This window comes from Oncorhynchus tshawytscha, linkage group LG04 (assembly GCF_018296145.1).
Source record: "Oncorhynchus tshawytscha isolate Ot180627B linkage group LG04, Otsh_v2.0, whole genome shotgun sequence".
Classification (NCBI taxonomy): Eukaryota; Metazoa; Chordata; class Actinopteri; order Salmoniformes; family Salmonidae; genus Oncorhynchus; species Oncorhynchus tshawytscha.
The window spans coordinates 73969340-73984581 of record NC_056432.1 but is presented as its reverse complement, the minus strand read 5'-3'; the positions used below and the strand labels follow the sequence as shown (position 1 = coordinate 73984581).

The window sequence follows — 15242 nt, the reverse complement described above, 5'->3', positions numbered from 1 at the left end:
TCTGGCTCAATGTAGTCACGTCTTTATAACTGGCTCAGTGTAGCCATGTCTTTATAACTGGCTCAATGTAGCCCCATCTTTATAACTGGCTCAATGTAGCCCCGTATAACTGGCTCAATGGCTCAATGTAGCCCCGTCTTTATAACTGGCTCAATGTAGCCCCGTCTTTATAACTGGCTCAATGTAGCCAAGTCTTTATAACTGGCTCAATGTAGCCAAGTCTTTATAACTGGCTCAATGTAGCCAAGTCTTTATAACTGGCTCAATGTAGCCAAGTCTTTATAACTGGCTCAATGTAGCCAAGTCTTTATAACTGGATCAATGTAGTCACATCTTTATAACTGGCTCAGTGTAGCCAAGTCTTTATAACTGGCTCAGTGTAGCCAAGTCTTTATAACTGGCTCAATGTAGCCACATCCTTATAACTGGCTCATTGTAGCCAAGTCCTTATAACTGGCTCAATGTAGCCAAGTCTTTATAACTGGCTCAGTGTAGCCAAGTCCTTATAACTGGCTCAATGTAGCCAAGTCTTTATAACTGGCTCAATGTAGCCCCGTCTTTATAACTGGCTCAATGTAGCCAAGTCTTTATAACTGGCTCAATGTAGCCAAGTTTTTATAACTGGCTCAATGTAGTCACATCTTTATAACTGGCTCAGTGTAGCCATGTCTTTATAACTGGCTCAATGTAGCCAAGTCTTTATAACTGGCTCAATGTAGCCAAGTCCTCATAACTGGCTCAGTGTAGCCAAGTCTTTATAACTGGCTCAATGTAGCCATAACTGGCTCAATGTTTATAACTGGCTCAATGTAGCCCCGTTTTATAACTGGCTCAATGTAGCCAAGCCTTTATAACTGTCTTCTTTATAACTGGCTCAATGTAGCCAAGTCTTTATAACTGGCTCAATGTAGGCACGTCTTTATAACTGGCTCAGTGTAGCCAAGTCTTTATAACTGGCTCAATATAGCCAAGTCTTTATAACTGGCTCAATGTAGCCAAGTCAAGTGTAGTCAAGTCTGTATAACTGGCTCAGTGTAGCCAAGTCCTTATAACTGGCTCAATGTAATCAAGTCCGTATAACTGGCTAAGTGTAGCCAAGTCTTTATAACTGGCTCAATGTTGCCAAGTCTTTATAACTGGCTCAATGTAGCCAAGTCTTTATAACTGGCTCAGTGTAGCCAAGTGTTTATAACTGGCTCAATGTAGCCCCGTTTTATAACTGGCTCAATGTAGCCAAGTCTTTATAACTGGCTCAATGTAGTCACGTTATAACTGGCTCAATGTAGCCAAGTCTTTATAACTGGCTCAATGTAGCCAAGTCTTTATAACTGGCTCAATGTAGCCACATCCTTATAACTGGCTCAATGTAGCCAAGTCCTTATAACTGGCTCAGTGTAGCCAAGTCTTTATAACTGGCTCAATGTAGCCAAGTCTTTATAACTGGCTCAATGTAGCCAAGTCTTTATAACTGGCTCAGTGTAGCCAAGTCTTTATAACTGGCTCAATGTAGCCAAGTCTTTATAACTGGCTCAGTGTAGCCAAGTCCTTATAACTGGCTCAGTGTAGCCAAGTCTTTATAACTGGCTCAATGTAGCCAAGTCTTTATAACTGGCTCAATGTAGACGTCTTTATAACTGGCTCAGTGTAGCCATGTCTTTATAACTGGCTCAATGTAGCAAAGTCTTTATAACTGGCTCAATGTAATCAAGTCCGTATAACTGGCTAAGTGTAGCCAATTCTTTATAACTGGCTCAATGTTGCCAAGTCTTTATAACTGGCTCAATGTAGCCAAGTCTTTATAACTGGCTCAGTGTAGCCAAGTGTTTAGCTCAATGTAGCCCAATGTAGTCTTTATAACTGGCTCAATGTAGCCAAGTCTTTATAACTGGCTCAATGTAGTCACGTCTTTATAACTGGCTCAGTGTAGCCAAGTCTTTATAACTGGCTCAATGTAGCCAAGTCTTTATAACTGGCTCAATGTAGCCACATCCTTATAACTGGCTCAATGTAGCCAAGTCCTTATAACTGGCTCAGTGTAGCCAAGTCTTTATAACTGGCTCAATGTAGCCAAGTCTTTATAACTGGCTCAATGTAGCCCCATCTTTATAACTGGCTCAATGTAGCCAAGTCTTTATAACTGGCTCAGTGTAGCCAAGTCCTTATAACTGGCTCAGTGTAGCCAAGTCTTTATAACTGGCTCAATGTAGCCAAGTCTTTATAACTGGCTCAATGTAGCCCCGTCTTTATAACTGGCTCAATGTAGCCAAGTCTTTATAACTGGCTCAATGTAGCCAAGTCTTTATAACTGGCTCAGTGTAGCCAAGTCCTTATAACTGGCTCAGTGTAGCCAAGTCTTTATAACTGGCTCAGTGTAGCCAAGTCTTTATAACTGGCTCAGTGTAGCCAAGTCTTTATAACTGGCTCAATGTAGCCAAGTCTTTATAACTGGCTCAATGTAGCCCCGTCTTTATAACTGGCTCAATGTAGCCAAGTCTTTATAACTGGCTCAATGTAGCCAAGTCTTTATAACTGGCTCAATGTAGCCAAGTTTTTATAACTGGCTCAATGTAGTCACGTCTTTATAACTGGCTCAGTGTAGCCATGTCTTTATAACTGGCTCAATGTAGCCCCGTCTTTATAACTGGCTCAATGTAGCCAAGTCCTTATAACTGGCTCAATGTAGCCAAGTCCTTATAACTGGCTCAATGTAGCCAAGTCCTTATAACTGGCTCAATGTAGCCCCGTCTTTATAACTGGCTCAATGTAGCCCCGTCTTTATAACTGGCTCAATGTAGCCCCGTCTTTATAACTGGCTCAATGTAGCCCCGTCTTTATAACTGGCTCAATGTAGCCCCGTCTTTATAACTGGCTCAATGTAGCCAAGTCTTTATAACTGGCTCAATGTAGCCAAGTCTTTATAACTGGCTCAGTGTAGCCAAGTCCTTATAACTGGCTCAGTGTAGCCCCGTCTTTATAACTGGCTCAATGTAGCCAAGTCTTTATAACTGGCTCAATGTAGTCACATCTTTATAACTGGCTCAGTGTAGCCAAGTCTTTATAACTGGCTCAATGTAGCCAAGTCTTTATAACTGGCTCAATGTAGCCCCGTCTTTATAACTGGCTCAATGTAGCCAAGTCTTTATAACTGGCTCAATGTAGCCAAGTCTTTATAACTGGCTCAGTGTAGCCAAGTCTTTATAACTGGCTCAATGTAGCCAAGTCTTTATAACTGGCTCAATGTAGTCACATCTTTATAACTGGCTCAGTGTAGCCAATGTATAACTGGCTCAATGTAGCCAAGTCTTTATAACTGGCTCAATGTAGCCCTTTATAACTGGCTCAATGTTTATAACTGGCTCAATGTAGCCAAGTCTTTATAACTGGCTCAATGTAGCCAAGTCTTTATAACTGGCTCAGTGTAGCCAAGTCCTTATAAACTGGCTCAGTGTAGCCAAGTCTTTATAACTGGCTCAATGTAGCCAAGTCTTTATAACTGGCTCAATGTAGCCAAGTCTTTATAACTGGCTCAATGTAGCCCCGTCTTTATAACTGGCTCAATGTAGTCTTTATAACTGGCTCAGTGTAGCCAAGTCCTTTATAACTGGCTCAGTGTAGCCAAGTCTTTATAACTGGCTCAATGTAGCCAAGTCCTTATAACTGGCTCAGTGTAGCCAAGTCTTTATAACTGGCTCAATGTAGCCAAGTCTTTATAACTGGCTCAATGTAGCCCCGTCTTTTTATAACTGGCTCAATGTAGCCAAGTCTTTATAACTGGCTCAATGTAGCCATAACTGTCCTTTCTTTATAACTGGCTCAATGTAGCCAAGTCTTTATAACTGGCTCAATGTAGCCAAGTCTTTATAACTGGCTCAATGTAGCCAAGTCTTTATAACTGGCTCAATGTAGCCAAGTCTTTATAACTGGCTCAATGTAGCCAAGTCTTTATAACTGGCTCAGTGTAGCCAGTCAATGTAGCCCCGTCTTTATAACTGGCTCAATGTAGCCAAGTCTTTATAACTGGCTCAATGTAGTCACATCTTTATAACTGGCTCAGTGTAGCCAAGTCTTTATAACTGGCTCAATGTAGCCAAGTCTTTATAACTGGCTCAATGTAGCCACATCCTTATAACTGGCTCAATGTAGCCAAGTCTTTATAACTGGCTCAATGTAGCCAAGTCTTTATAACTGTGTAGCCAAGTCCTTATAACTGGCTCAGTGTAGCCAAGTCTTTATAACTGGCTCAATGTAGCCAAGTCTTTATAACTGGCTCAATGTAGCCAAGTCTTTATAACTGGCTCAATGTAGGCTCAGTCCAAGTCTTATAACTGGCTCAATGTAGCCAAGTCTTTATAACTGGCTCAATGTAGCCCTTTATAACTGGCTCAATGTAGCCCCGTCTTTATAACTGGCTCAATGTAGCCCCGTCTTTATAACTGGCTCAATGTAGCCCCATCTTTATAACTGACTCAATGTAGCCCCGTTCTTTATAACTGGCTCAATGTAGCCAAGTCTTTATAACTGGCTCAATGTAGCCAAGTCTTTATAACTGGCTCAATGTAGCCAAGTCTTTATAACTGGCTCAATGTAGCCAAGTCTTTATAACTGGCTCAATGTAGTCACATCTTTATAACTGGCTGGCTCAGTGTAGCCAAGTCTTTATAACTGGCTCAATGTAGCCAAGTCTTTATAACTGGCTCAATGTAGCCCCGTCTTTATAACTGGCTCAATGTAGCCAAGTCTTTATAACTGGCTCAATGTAGCCAAGTCCTTTTATAACTGGCTCAGTGTAGCCAAGTCTTTATAACTGGCTCAATGTAGCCAAGTCTTTATAACTGGCTCAATGTAGCCAAGTCTTTATAACTGGCTCAATGTAGCCAAGTCTTTATAACTGGCTCAATGTAGCCAAGTCTTTATAACTGGCTCAATGTAGCCAAGTCTTTATAACTGGCTCAGTGTAGCCAAGTTTTATAACTGGCTCAATGTAGCCCCGTCTTTTATAACTGGCTCAATGTAGCCAAGTCTTTATAACTGGCTCAATGTAGTCACATCTTTATAACTGGCTCAGTGTAGCCAAGTCTTTATAACTGGCTCAATGTAGCCAAGTCTTTATAACTGGCTCAATGTAGCCACATCCTTATAACTGGCTCAATGTAGCCAAGTCTTTATAACTGGCTCAATGTAGCCAAGTCTTTATAACTGGCTCAGTGTATAACTGGCTCAAGTGTTTATAACTGGCTCAGTGTAGCCAAGTCTTTATAACTGGCTCAATGTAGCCAAGTCTTTATAACTGGCTCAATGTAGCCAAGTCCTTATAACTGGCTCAGTGTAGCCAAGTCTTTATAACTGGCTCAATGTAGCCAAGTCTTTATAACTGGCTCAATGTAGCCCCGTCTTTATAACTGGCTCAATGTAGCCCCGTCTTTATAACTGGCTCAATGTAGCCCCATCTTTATAACTGGCTCAATGTAGCCCCGTCTTTATAACTGGCTCAATGTAGCCAAGTCTTTATAACTGGCTCAATGTAGCCAAGTCTTTATAACTGGATCAATGTAGCCAAGTCTTTATAACTGGCTCAATGTAGCCAAGTCTTTATAACTGGCTCAATGTAGCCAAGTCACATCTTTATAACTGGCTCAGTGTAGCCAAGTCTTTATAACTGGCTCAATGTAGCCAAGTCTTTATAACTGGCTCAATGTAGCCACATCCTTTATAACTGGCTCAATGTAGCCAAGTCCTTATAACTGGCTCAGTGTAGCCAAGTCCTTATAACTGGCTCAGTGTCTTTAGCCAAGTCTTTATAACTGGCTCAATGTAGCCAAGTCTTTATAACTGGCTCAATGTAGCCCCGTCTTTATAACTGGCTCAATGTAGCCAAGTCTTTATAACTGGCTCAGTGTAGCCAAGTCCTTATAACTGGCTCAGTGTAGCCAAGTCTTTATAACTGGCTCAATGTAGCCAAGTCTTTATAACTGGCTCAATGTAGCCAAGTCCTTATAACTGGCTCAGTGTAGCCAAGTCTTTATAACTGGCTCAATGTAGCCAAGTCTTTATAACTGGCTCAATGTAGCCCCATCTTTATAACTGGCTCAATGTAGCCAAGTCTTTATAACTGGATCAATGTAGCCAAGTCTTTATAACTGGCTCAATGTAGCCAAGTTTTTATAACTGGCTCAATGTAGTCACGTCTTTATAACTGGCTCACTGGCTCAGTGTAGCCATGTCTTTATAACTGGCTCAATGTAGCCCCGGCTCAATGTAGCCAAGTTTATAACTGGCTCAATGTAGCCAAGTCTGGCTCAATTATATAACTGGCTCAATGTAGCCAAGTCCTTATAACTGGCTCAATGTATAACTGGCTCAATGTAGCCCCGTCTTTATAACTGGCTCAATGTAGCCCCGTCTTTATAACTGGCTCAATGTAGCCCCGTCTTTATAACTGGCTCAATGTAGCCCCGTTTTATAACTGGCTCAATGTAGCCCCGTGGCTCAATGTAGCCAAGTCTTTATAACTGGCTCAATGTAGCCAAGTCTTTATAACTGGCTCAATGTAGCCACATCTTTATAACTGGCTCAATGTAGCCAAGTCCTTATAACTGGCTCAATGTAGCCAAGTCTTTATAACTGGCTCAGTGTAGCCAAGTCCTTATAACTGGCTCAATGTAGCCAAGTCTTTATAACTGGCTCAATGTAGCCCCGTCTTTATAACTGGCTCAATGTAGCCAAGTCTTTATAACTGGATCAATGTAGCCAAGTCTTTATAACTGGCTCAATGTAGCCAAGTTTTTATAACTGGCTCAATGTAGTCACATCTTTATAACTGGCTCAGTGTAGCCATGTCTTTATAACTGGCTCAATGTAGCCAAGTCTTTATAACTGGCTCAATGTAGCCAAGTCCTCATAACTGGCTCAGTGTAGCCAAGTCTTTATAACTGGCTCAATGTAGCCCCGTCTTTATAACTGGCTCAATGTAGCCAAGCCTTTATAACTGGCTCAAAGTAGCCAAGTCTTTATAACTGGCTCAATGTAGCCAAGTCTTTATAACTGGCTCAATGTAGGCACGTCTTTATAACTGGCTCAGTGTAGCCAAGTCTTTATAACTGGCTCAATATAGCCAAGTCTTTATAACTGGCTCAATGTAGTCAAGTCTGTATAACTGGCTCAGTGTAGCCAAGTCCTTATAACTGGCTCAATGTAATCAAGTCCGTATAACTGGCTAAGTGTAGCCAAGTGTTTATAACTGGCTCAATGTAGCCCCGTCTTTATAACTGGCTCAATGTAGCCAAGTCTTTATAACTGGCTCAATGTAGTCACGTCTTTATAACTGGCTCAGTGTAGCCCCGTTTTATAACTGGCTCAATGTAGCCAAGTCTTTATAACTGGCTCAATGTAGCCAAGTCTTTATAACTGGCTCAGTGTAGCCAAGTCTTTATAACTGGCTCAATGTAGCCAAGTCTTTATAACTGGCTCAATGTAGCCACATCCTTATAACTGGCTCAATGTAGCCAAGTCCTTATAACTGGCTCAGTGTAGCCAAGTCTTTATAACTGGCTCAATGTAGCCAAGTCTTTATAACTGGATCAATGTAGCCAAGTCTTTATAACTGGCTCAGTGTAGCCAAGTGTTTATAACTGGCTCAATGTAGCCAAGTCTTTATAACTGGCTCAGTGTAGCCAAGTCCTTATAACTGGCTCAGTGTAGCCAAGTCTTTATAACTGGCTCAATGTAGCCAAGTCTTTATAACTGGCTCAATGTAGTCACGTCTTTATAACTGGCTCAGTGTAGCCATGTCTTTATAACTGGCTCAATGTAGCAAAGTCTTTATAACTGGCTCAATGTAATCAAGTCCGTATAACTGGCTAAGTGTAGCCAATTCTTTATAACTGGCTCAATGTTGCCAAGTCTTTATAACTGGCTCAATGTAGCCAAGTCTTTATAACTGGCTCAGTGTAGCCAAGTGTTTATAACTGGCTCAATGTAGCCCCGTCTTTATAACTGGCTCAATGTAGCCAAGTCTTTATAACTGGCTCAATGTAGTCACGTCTTTATAACTGGCTCAGTGTAGCCAAGTCTTTATAACTGGCTCAATGTAGCCAAGTCTTTATAACTGGCTCAATGTAGCCACATCCTTATAACTGGCTCAATGTAGCCAAGTCCTTATAACTGGCTCAGTGTAGCCAAGTCTTTATAACTGGCTCAATGTAGCCAAGTCTTTATAACTGGCTCAATGTAGCCCCATCTTTATAACTGGCTCAATGTAGCCAAGTCTTTATAACTGGCTCAATGTAGCCAAGTCTTTATAACTGGCTCAGTGTAGCCAAGTCCTTATAACTGGCTCAGTGTAGCCAAGTCTTTATAACTGGCTCAATGTAGCCAAGTCTTTATAACTGGCTCAATGTAGCCAAGTCTTTATAACTGGCTCAATGTAGCCAAGTCCTTATAACTGGCTCAGTGTAGCCAAGTCTTTATAACTGGCTCAATGTAGCCAAGTCTTTATAACTGGCTCAATGTAGCCCCGTCTTTATAACTGGCTCAATGTAGCCAAGTCTTTATAACTGGCTCAATGTAGCCAAGTCTTTATAACTGGATCAATGTAGCCAAGTCTTTATAACTGGCTCAGTGTAGCCAAGTCTTTATAACTGGCTCAATGTAGCCCCGTCTTTATAACTGGCTCAATGTAGCCAAGTCTTTATAACTGGCTCAATGTAGTCACGTCTTTATAACTGGCTCAGTGTAGCCATGTCTTTATAACTGGCTCAATGTAGCCAAGTCTTTATAACTGGCTCAATGTAGCCAAGTCTTTATAACTGGCTCAGTGTTGCCAAGTCTTTATAACTGGCTCAATGTAGCAAAGTCTTTATAACTGGCTCAATGTAGTCAAGTCTGTATAACTGGCTCAGTGTAGCCAAGTCCTTATAACTGGCTCAGTGTAGCCAATTCTTTATAATTGGCTCAATGTAGCAAAGTCTTTATAACTGGCTCAATGTAATCAAGTCCGTATAACTGGCTCAGTGTAGCCAATTCTTTATAACTGGCTCAATGTAGCAAAGTTTTATAACTGGCTCAATGTAATCAAGTCTTTATAACTGGTTCAGTTTAGCCAAGTCTTTATAACTGGCTAAATGTAGTCAAGTCTTTATACCTGGCTCAGTGTAGCCAAGTCCTTATAACTGGCTCAGTGTAGCCAAGTCTTTATAACTGGCTCAATGTAGCCAAGTCTTTATAACTGGCTCAATGTAGCCAAGTCTTTATAACTGGCTCAATGTAGCCCCGTCTTTGTAACTGGCTCAATGTAGCCAAGTCTTTTTTATGAAGATTCAGTGTGTAGGCTAGTAGATGATGAAATACTAACATCCTAAGTAGTTTTTACAATAATTTACCTAAATAGGTTTTTAGAACATTATTTCTCTGTAGGTTCTAGATCAATATAGCCATAGACCAGCCAAGCTACCCAGAGACCCACTGAGAGAGACAGTTTGTCTGTGTGGATGGGCACAGATGGAGTGTTTATTTTTGAGTGCAGCTGTTCAAATATGATTGTGCCCTACATTGATAAAAACATACAGAGGGGGAAAAAAACATCAGCATGCAGCCTCTCCTGTGACACAGCCTCATCCATACTACAGTGCTGAACAACACAACCATACGTCTATATAACGGTTATAGTGTAAAAACCCTTAATGATTCACTGCTAGTTACAGTCCCTGCATGACCTATTACAAGTGTGATTATTCCAGTATGGTTAGCCTAATGTTGGTGGTAATTCCTATGATTCACTGTCTGACTGATGGGGTTGAACACACAGCCTACAGCCCCATTTAGACACTGTACTCTGTGTGTCACTCTGAGCTAGTGTAGGCCTAGTGTGATCCTCCACAATGTTTCCAGAGGTCATGATTCAGCACAACCTGTTGTGTTCTCACTTCTTTATATTACCATATATAATGTGTCATTGCATTGGTTCTTCTATGTACTTATTCTCTTTGATTAAGGGCAGTCAAACCTACATTCCAGTAGCATATTTATGTTAAAAGCACAACCTCTTTTCCCTGACCAAATACAATTGCGATAGTTGAGTGGTTCTCTATTTTAAAATTGACTCATCTTACAAGTAAATGCTCTTAGTTCTGAGAGTAGGACATGTGGGTGTACTGGCCTGGCAGTAGTTTGTAAACATAACTACTGTACTGTGCTTCCAAAGGCAGGTTTGAATGAATCCAGCTAGCTTAACTAGCTCTAACCTGCCCCTGCTAGCTAATATTATAGAGCTTTTTTGTTATCCATAGGATGATTATGTAGTCACAGCGGCTCACAGGTAATGTCTTTCCAAAAGACAAGAAATGTTAGGTGATATAGGCTATATCTATTTGTTATCCATAGATCACCTAGGTAATGCCTTGTTGTTATCCAAACCATCAGTACCCTTATTGTCTATGTTTCGGTCTGTCCCCAGGACCTCTTCCCTACCCCCCCTGGACTGGCCCCTGCCCCACCTGTTTGGCCAGTACGAGCTGAAGGTTGAGGTGCACCCCAAGGCCCACCACCGAGCACACTACGAGACGGAGGGAAGCAGAGGGGCGATCAAAGCTGCATCAGGTGGTCATCCTGTTGTCAAGGTAAGACCATATAGCTTATTGTACTCTTTCCCCTAGATTGTTTTCCAGACAGGGCTCAAAGGCCCCTGGCATCAACATTGTTAAAGCGGGTGGACCTCCCTCACTAATTCACTGGCCTAGTACATGGTCAGTGAATAACCCATAGAAATCATAATAACCAAAACATTCAGTTATTACCAGCTGGTGTAACCAACCTTACCTAATAACTGGCAAAACACAGGTCAAATGGCTCTTTAGGTCATAGTATACAGTAGGTCATGGCCATTTTGTTGTGCCTCTCTGTTAGCATGTTGCCTGACTGCCCTGCAGTGTGTTACATAAGGTAAGCCTAGAGGCGAAAGCAACGCACACCTATTTAGGCGAGGTGCTGGCTAGTGGAGTAGAACACATGAAAAATGAAAGTAGAGCCGCACAGTCTAGGAGCTCAGATGCAATAATGTAATAACCTAATATCCAACGTTTAGACAGACAAGCTGTCTTCATCAGGGTATAATGACAAACACTGCGGCGTGACTAGTTTATATAATGTCAAAGGGCACACACTGGTGTCTGTAATCATGACTGGGTGTGGCCTGATATCATTGGTTAATTCTGATATATTAAAATAGCATTAAAAAAACATAAATGGATAGCATACGATCATAGATACAATTTGGCTACATAAGCCTACAAACATTTACAATGAACAGCAAAATCACAATAATCACAAGAATGACTTCAGTTCAAAGTCTAGGTTGAGACCGAAGGGAGCAAGGGTCTTTAAATTAAAGATCCATGCAGCCTCTCATTTTAACAATAAATTGTCGAGGTCACACCCTCTCCTAGGGAGGGTGACATTTTCGATGCCAATATAACGTAAGAACGAAATCGAGTGGTTTGCTTCCAAAAAGTGGGCCACAACTGGGTAAGTCGAGTTTTTGCACCAAATGGTGCTACGATACTCCGAGATTCATACTTTTAATTTGCGCTTTGTTTTACCCACATAATTTTAGGATACGCGATAACACCTTTGATTGCATAAGGTAAACCTTTCTGAATCTAACCTATACCACCAGGGAAACTATCACCTGAGTCATGTAACCATGATGTCAGTGTAGCAACCTGAACGCAGGAAGTAGAACTTAAGAAACTCTCTGATGGTAACTACAAGAGGCAGTGCAGCTCAGTTCAGTTCTGGAGGTGACCTGCATCTATACTGACAGTGACATTCTGGAAAAGGGCTCCCGAGTGGTGCAGTGGTCTAAGATACTGCATCTCAATGCAAGAGCCGTCACTGCAGTACCTGGTTCGAATCCTGGCTGCATCACATACGGCCGTGATTGGGAGTCCCATAGGGCGGCGCACAATTGGCCCAGCGCTGCCTGGGTTTGGCTGGGGTAGGCCGTCATTGTACATCAGAATTTGTTCTCAACTGACTAGTTAAATAAAGGTTACATTTACCAAACAAAATGTTTCATTTCGATTGATAGACCGTGCCTTGTAGAATCAGGACTGTCACAACATGCAGTACCTCAACTGTCAATTTATACAGCCGTCTAGGTTTCGGCAGCCAGTGCTAGTGAATTAAAGTATTATGTGTAAGTATTACCAAACAATAACCACCCCACCCCTCCCTCTGTACAGGTAGAAAGGGTGAGCTGCTGCAGCAGGCACGCCAGCAGGGCAGGTTACATCATCGCAGTCACCGTACCCGAAGCCCAATTAGTTTGTCTGTCATGTGATACCCCAGAGACTGCGGCAGAGTGAGCCTCAGCCTTACTACTGTACCAGACCTGGGTTCAAATAGTATTTGAAATATTTATATTACTTAACTTGTGCTTGATTGAGCTTGACTAGAGCAGTGAATCCAATAATAATATATGCCATTTAGCAGACGGTTTTATCCAAAGTGACTTAGTCATGCATGCATACATGGTCCCGTGATTTGAACCCACTACCCTGACATTACAAGTGCCATGCTCTACCAACTGAGCTACAAAGGACAAGGTCCAAACCCTGTCCACCTACAACTCCACTCCAGGCAGGCTGAAGAAAAGGCTCCCAAGTATTTTGAAAGGGTTTAAATACTATTTGATCTGAGGTCTGTTACAGAACCTATGTAGCGCCACATTCCTGACCCAGGGCTCCCGTTCTGTTATCCAGCTGACAACCAGAGCAGAGCCAGGCAGCGGGTGAATATTTTATGCTCAGGGGACAGGGATCCTTTGTGTGGTGAATGAAGCGGGGCAGACGGCATCATGGGCCATGACCAGTGGTGTGTAACCCAACAATGCCCCAGCTTGGACTGTGTGTTTTCATAACCCAACAATGCCCCGGCTTGGACTGTGTGTTTTCATAACCCAACAATGCCCCGGCTTGGACTGTATGTTTTCATAACCCAACAATGCCCCGGCTTGGACTGTGTGTTTTCATAACCCAACAATGCCCCGGCTTGGACTGTATGTTTTCATAACCCAACAATGCCCCGGCTTGGACTGTGTGTTTTCATAACCCAACAATGCCCCGGCTTGGACTGTGTGTTTTCATAACCCAACAATGCCCCGGCTTGGACTGTGTGTTTTCATAACCCAACAATGCCCCGGCTTGGACTGTGTGTTTTCATAACCCAACAATGCCCCGGCTTGGACTGTGTGTTTTCATAACCCAACAATGCCCCGGCTTGGACTGTGTGTTTTCATAACCCAACAATGCCCCGGCTTGGACTGTGTGTTTTCATAACCCAACAATGCCCCGGCTTGGACTGTGTGTTTTCATAACCCAACAATGCCCCGGCTTGGACTGTGTGTTTTCATAACCCAACAATGCCCCGGCTTGGACTGTGTGTTTTCATAACCCAACAATGCCCCGGCTTGGACTGTGTGTTTTCATAACCCAACAATAACCCTGTTTATAAGAGCCAGGAGGTGGCTTGTCATTCCAGTCCACTCCCTCGGGATCATCTTTTAGTTGGGGTTTTAATGGAACTGTACACTGATACCCACAACAACCCCAATGTAATACTCTTCTAATTGAAGTTACCTTTAAGAATGTGGACCAGAGGAAGACCACAGTTTGGTGTCCAGAACCGCTCATTTCTTTAATTTTTCACTGGGGTTGTCATCATTGGTTATTTTGATGCAAATGTTGTTGACCATTTCTTCCATACAGCATAGTTTCTTAAAAACTATGCCAACTCTCATCTCAGGGCGAGTTATACAGACTGGGTCCTGTTCCTCCATCAGTCAGAGCTAATGCTGAACCATTTCAACTGCAACCTCTCATTCTACCCCACCATGTGTGACAATGCATAATTTAGCTATCAGAATGTTGAACCCGTACGAGCATTGGCTGTTTGCCCTCATTCCTAGTCCAGAAGGGAGCTATTTGGCTATAAGATTATTAAATTCCTTTTTTTTGTAGTGTTGTATTGCTCCTCGCTTTGTCTTTGTGTGTGTGTGTGTGTGTGTGTGTGTGTGTGTGCGTGTGTGTGTGTGTGTGTGTGTGTGTGTGTGTGTGTGTGTGTGTGTGTGTGTTTGTTTTGTTTGTTATGGGTCACCAGACCAGTGTACTACTAGGAACATGTGATGATGGATGATATCATCTCTGGTCAGGCAGGTCTAATGGTGTTGTCCTTGTTTACTAAACAGAACTTCCTCATTGTTTCTCTGTTGACATTCTGTTTCCCCCTTTAACACTGTGGGACCAAGAGGCTGTCCTGTCATATTTGTTTTCATTACAACCTAAACACCTGCCTTACTGATTGATACAGGCCCAAGACACAATGTGCTGCTAGAGTATTTACAAAACATCTCAGGTAAGAAGTGCTGATCTTAGACCAGGTCCTCACTGGTCCAGAAAATCATCCTGAATTCCTTATGTAAAAGACAAAACTGATCCTATCTCAGCAGTCATACTCTGAGTGAATATGCAGTAGCCCTGGTGAATAAGGGTCAGTCACTAGGCTAACAACAGACTTACTTACAGCCTTTTCCCTCCAGGTGTAGGTCTGTAACTAAGCCTATAGTCCCTAGCCGTAGGAGGACATTGGTCCCTCAGTGTCTCCAGTGTGTCACTGCATCCTTCTGCTCTGATGGCACCAGTCTTCCTGTGGGGTCCACTGACTCAGGTGTTGGGACTCGTGATGTCATCAACTGACGCCATGACTGCCATCTGGCCGTGGAGTGGGCAGCTTCCTTTTGTGACTGTTGTGTTTATTGTCTATATCAAGACACACACACACACACACTATCTCACACGTACACACACACATACCCCCCAGATCAAGGAACTGCTATGTCAACAGAAAAACAAGAGCATGCCACTGTGAAGGGGTCCATGGTAGAGCCCTGCACAGGCAGGAAAATGAAGCCCGAGCCCTACCCATGCCCACGACATTCAGGCTCTACCCTACCCATGCCCACGACATTCAGGCTCTACCCTATCCATGCCCACGACATTCAGGCCCTACCCTACCCATGTCCTACAATGTTCAGGCTCTACCTTACCCATGCCCACGACGTTCAGGCTCTACCCTACCCATGTCCACAACGTTCAGGCTCTACCTTACCCATGCCCACGACATTCAGGCTCTACCCTACCCATGCCCACGACATTCAGGCTCTACCCTACCCATGTCCACAACGTTCAGGC

The 15242-nt window shown here is 42.7% G+C and overlaps 1 protein-coding gene across 1 annotated transcript in view; it reads left to right on the top strand.

The window, feature by feature from the left end:
- The window catches only part of LOC112249368 (nuclear factor of activated T-cells, cytoplasmic 3-like), an 84152-nt gene that overhangs the window by 36104 nt on the left and 32806 nt on the right, over nt 1-15242 (top strand). Inside the window, exon 3 of the mRNA XM_042320194.1 lies at nt 10451-10613. Coding sequence (XP_042176128.1) covers nt 10451-10613 — 163 coding nt within the window. The remainder of the gene's footprint in view (nt 1-10450; nt 10614-15242) is intronic.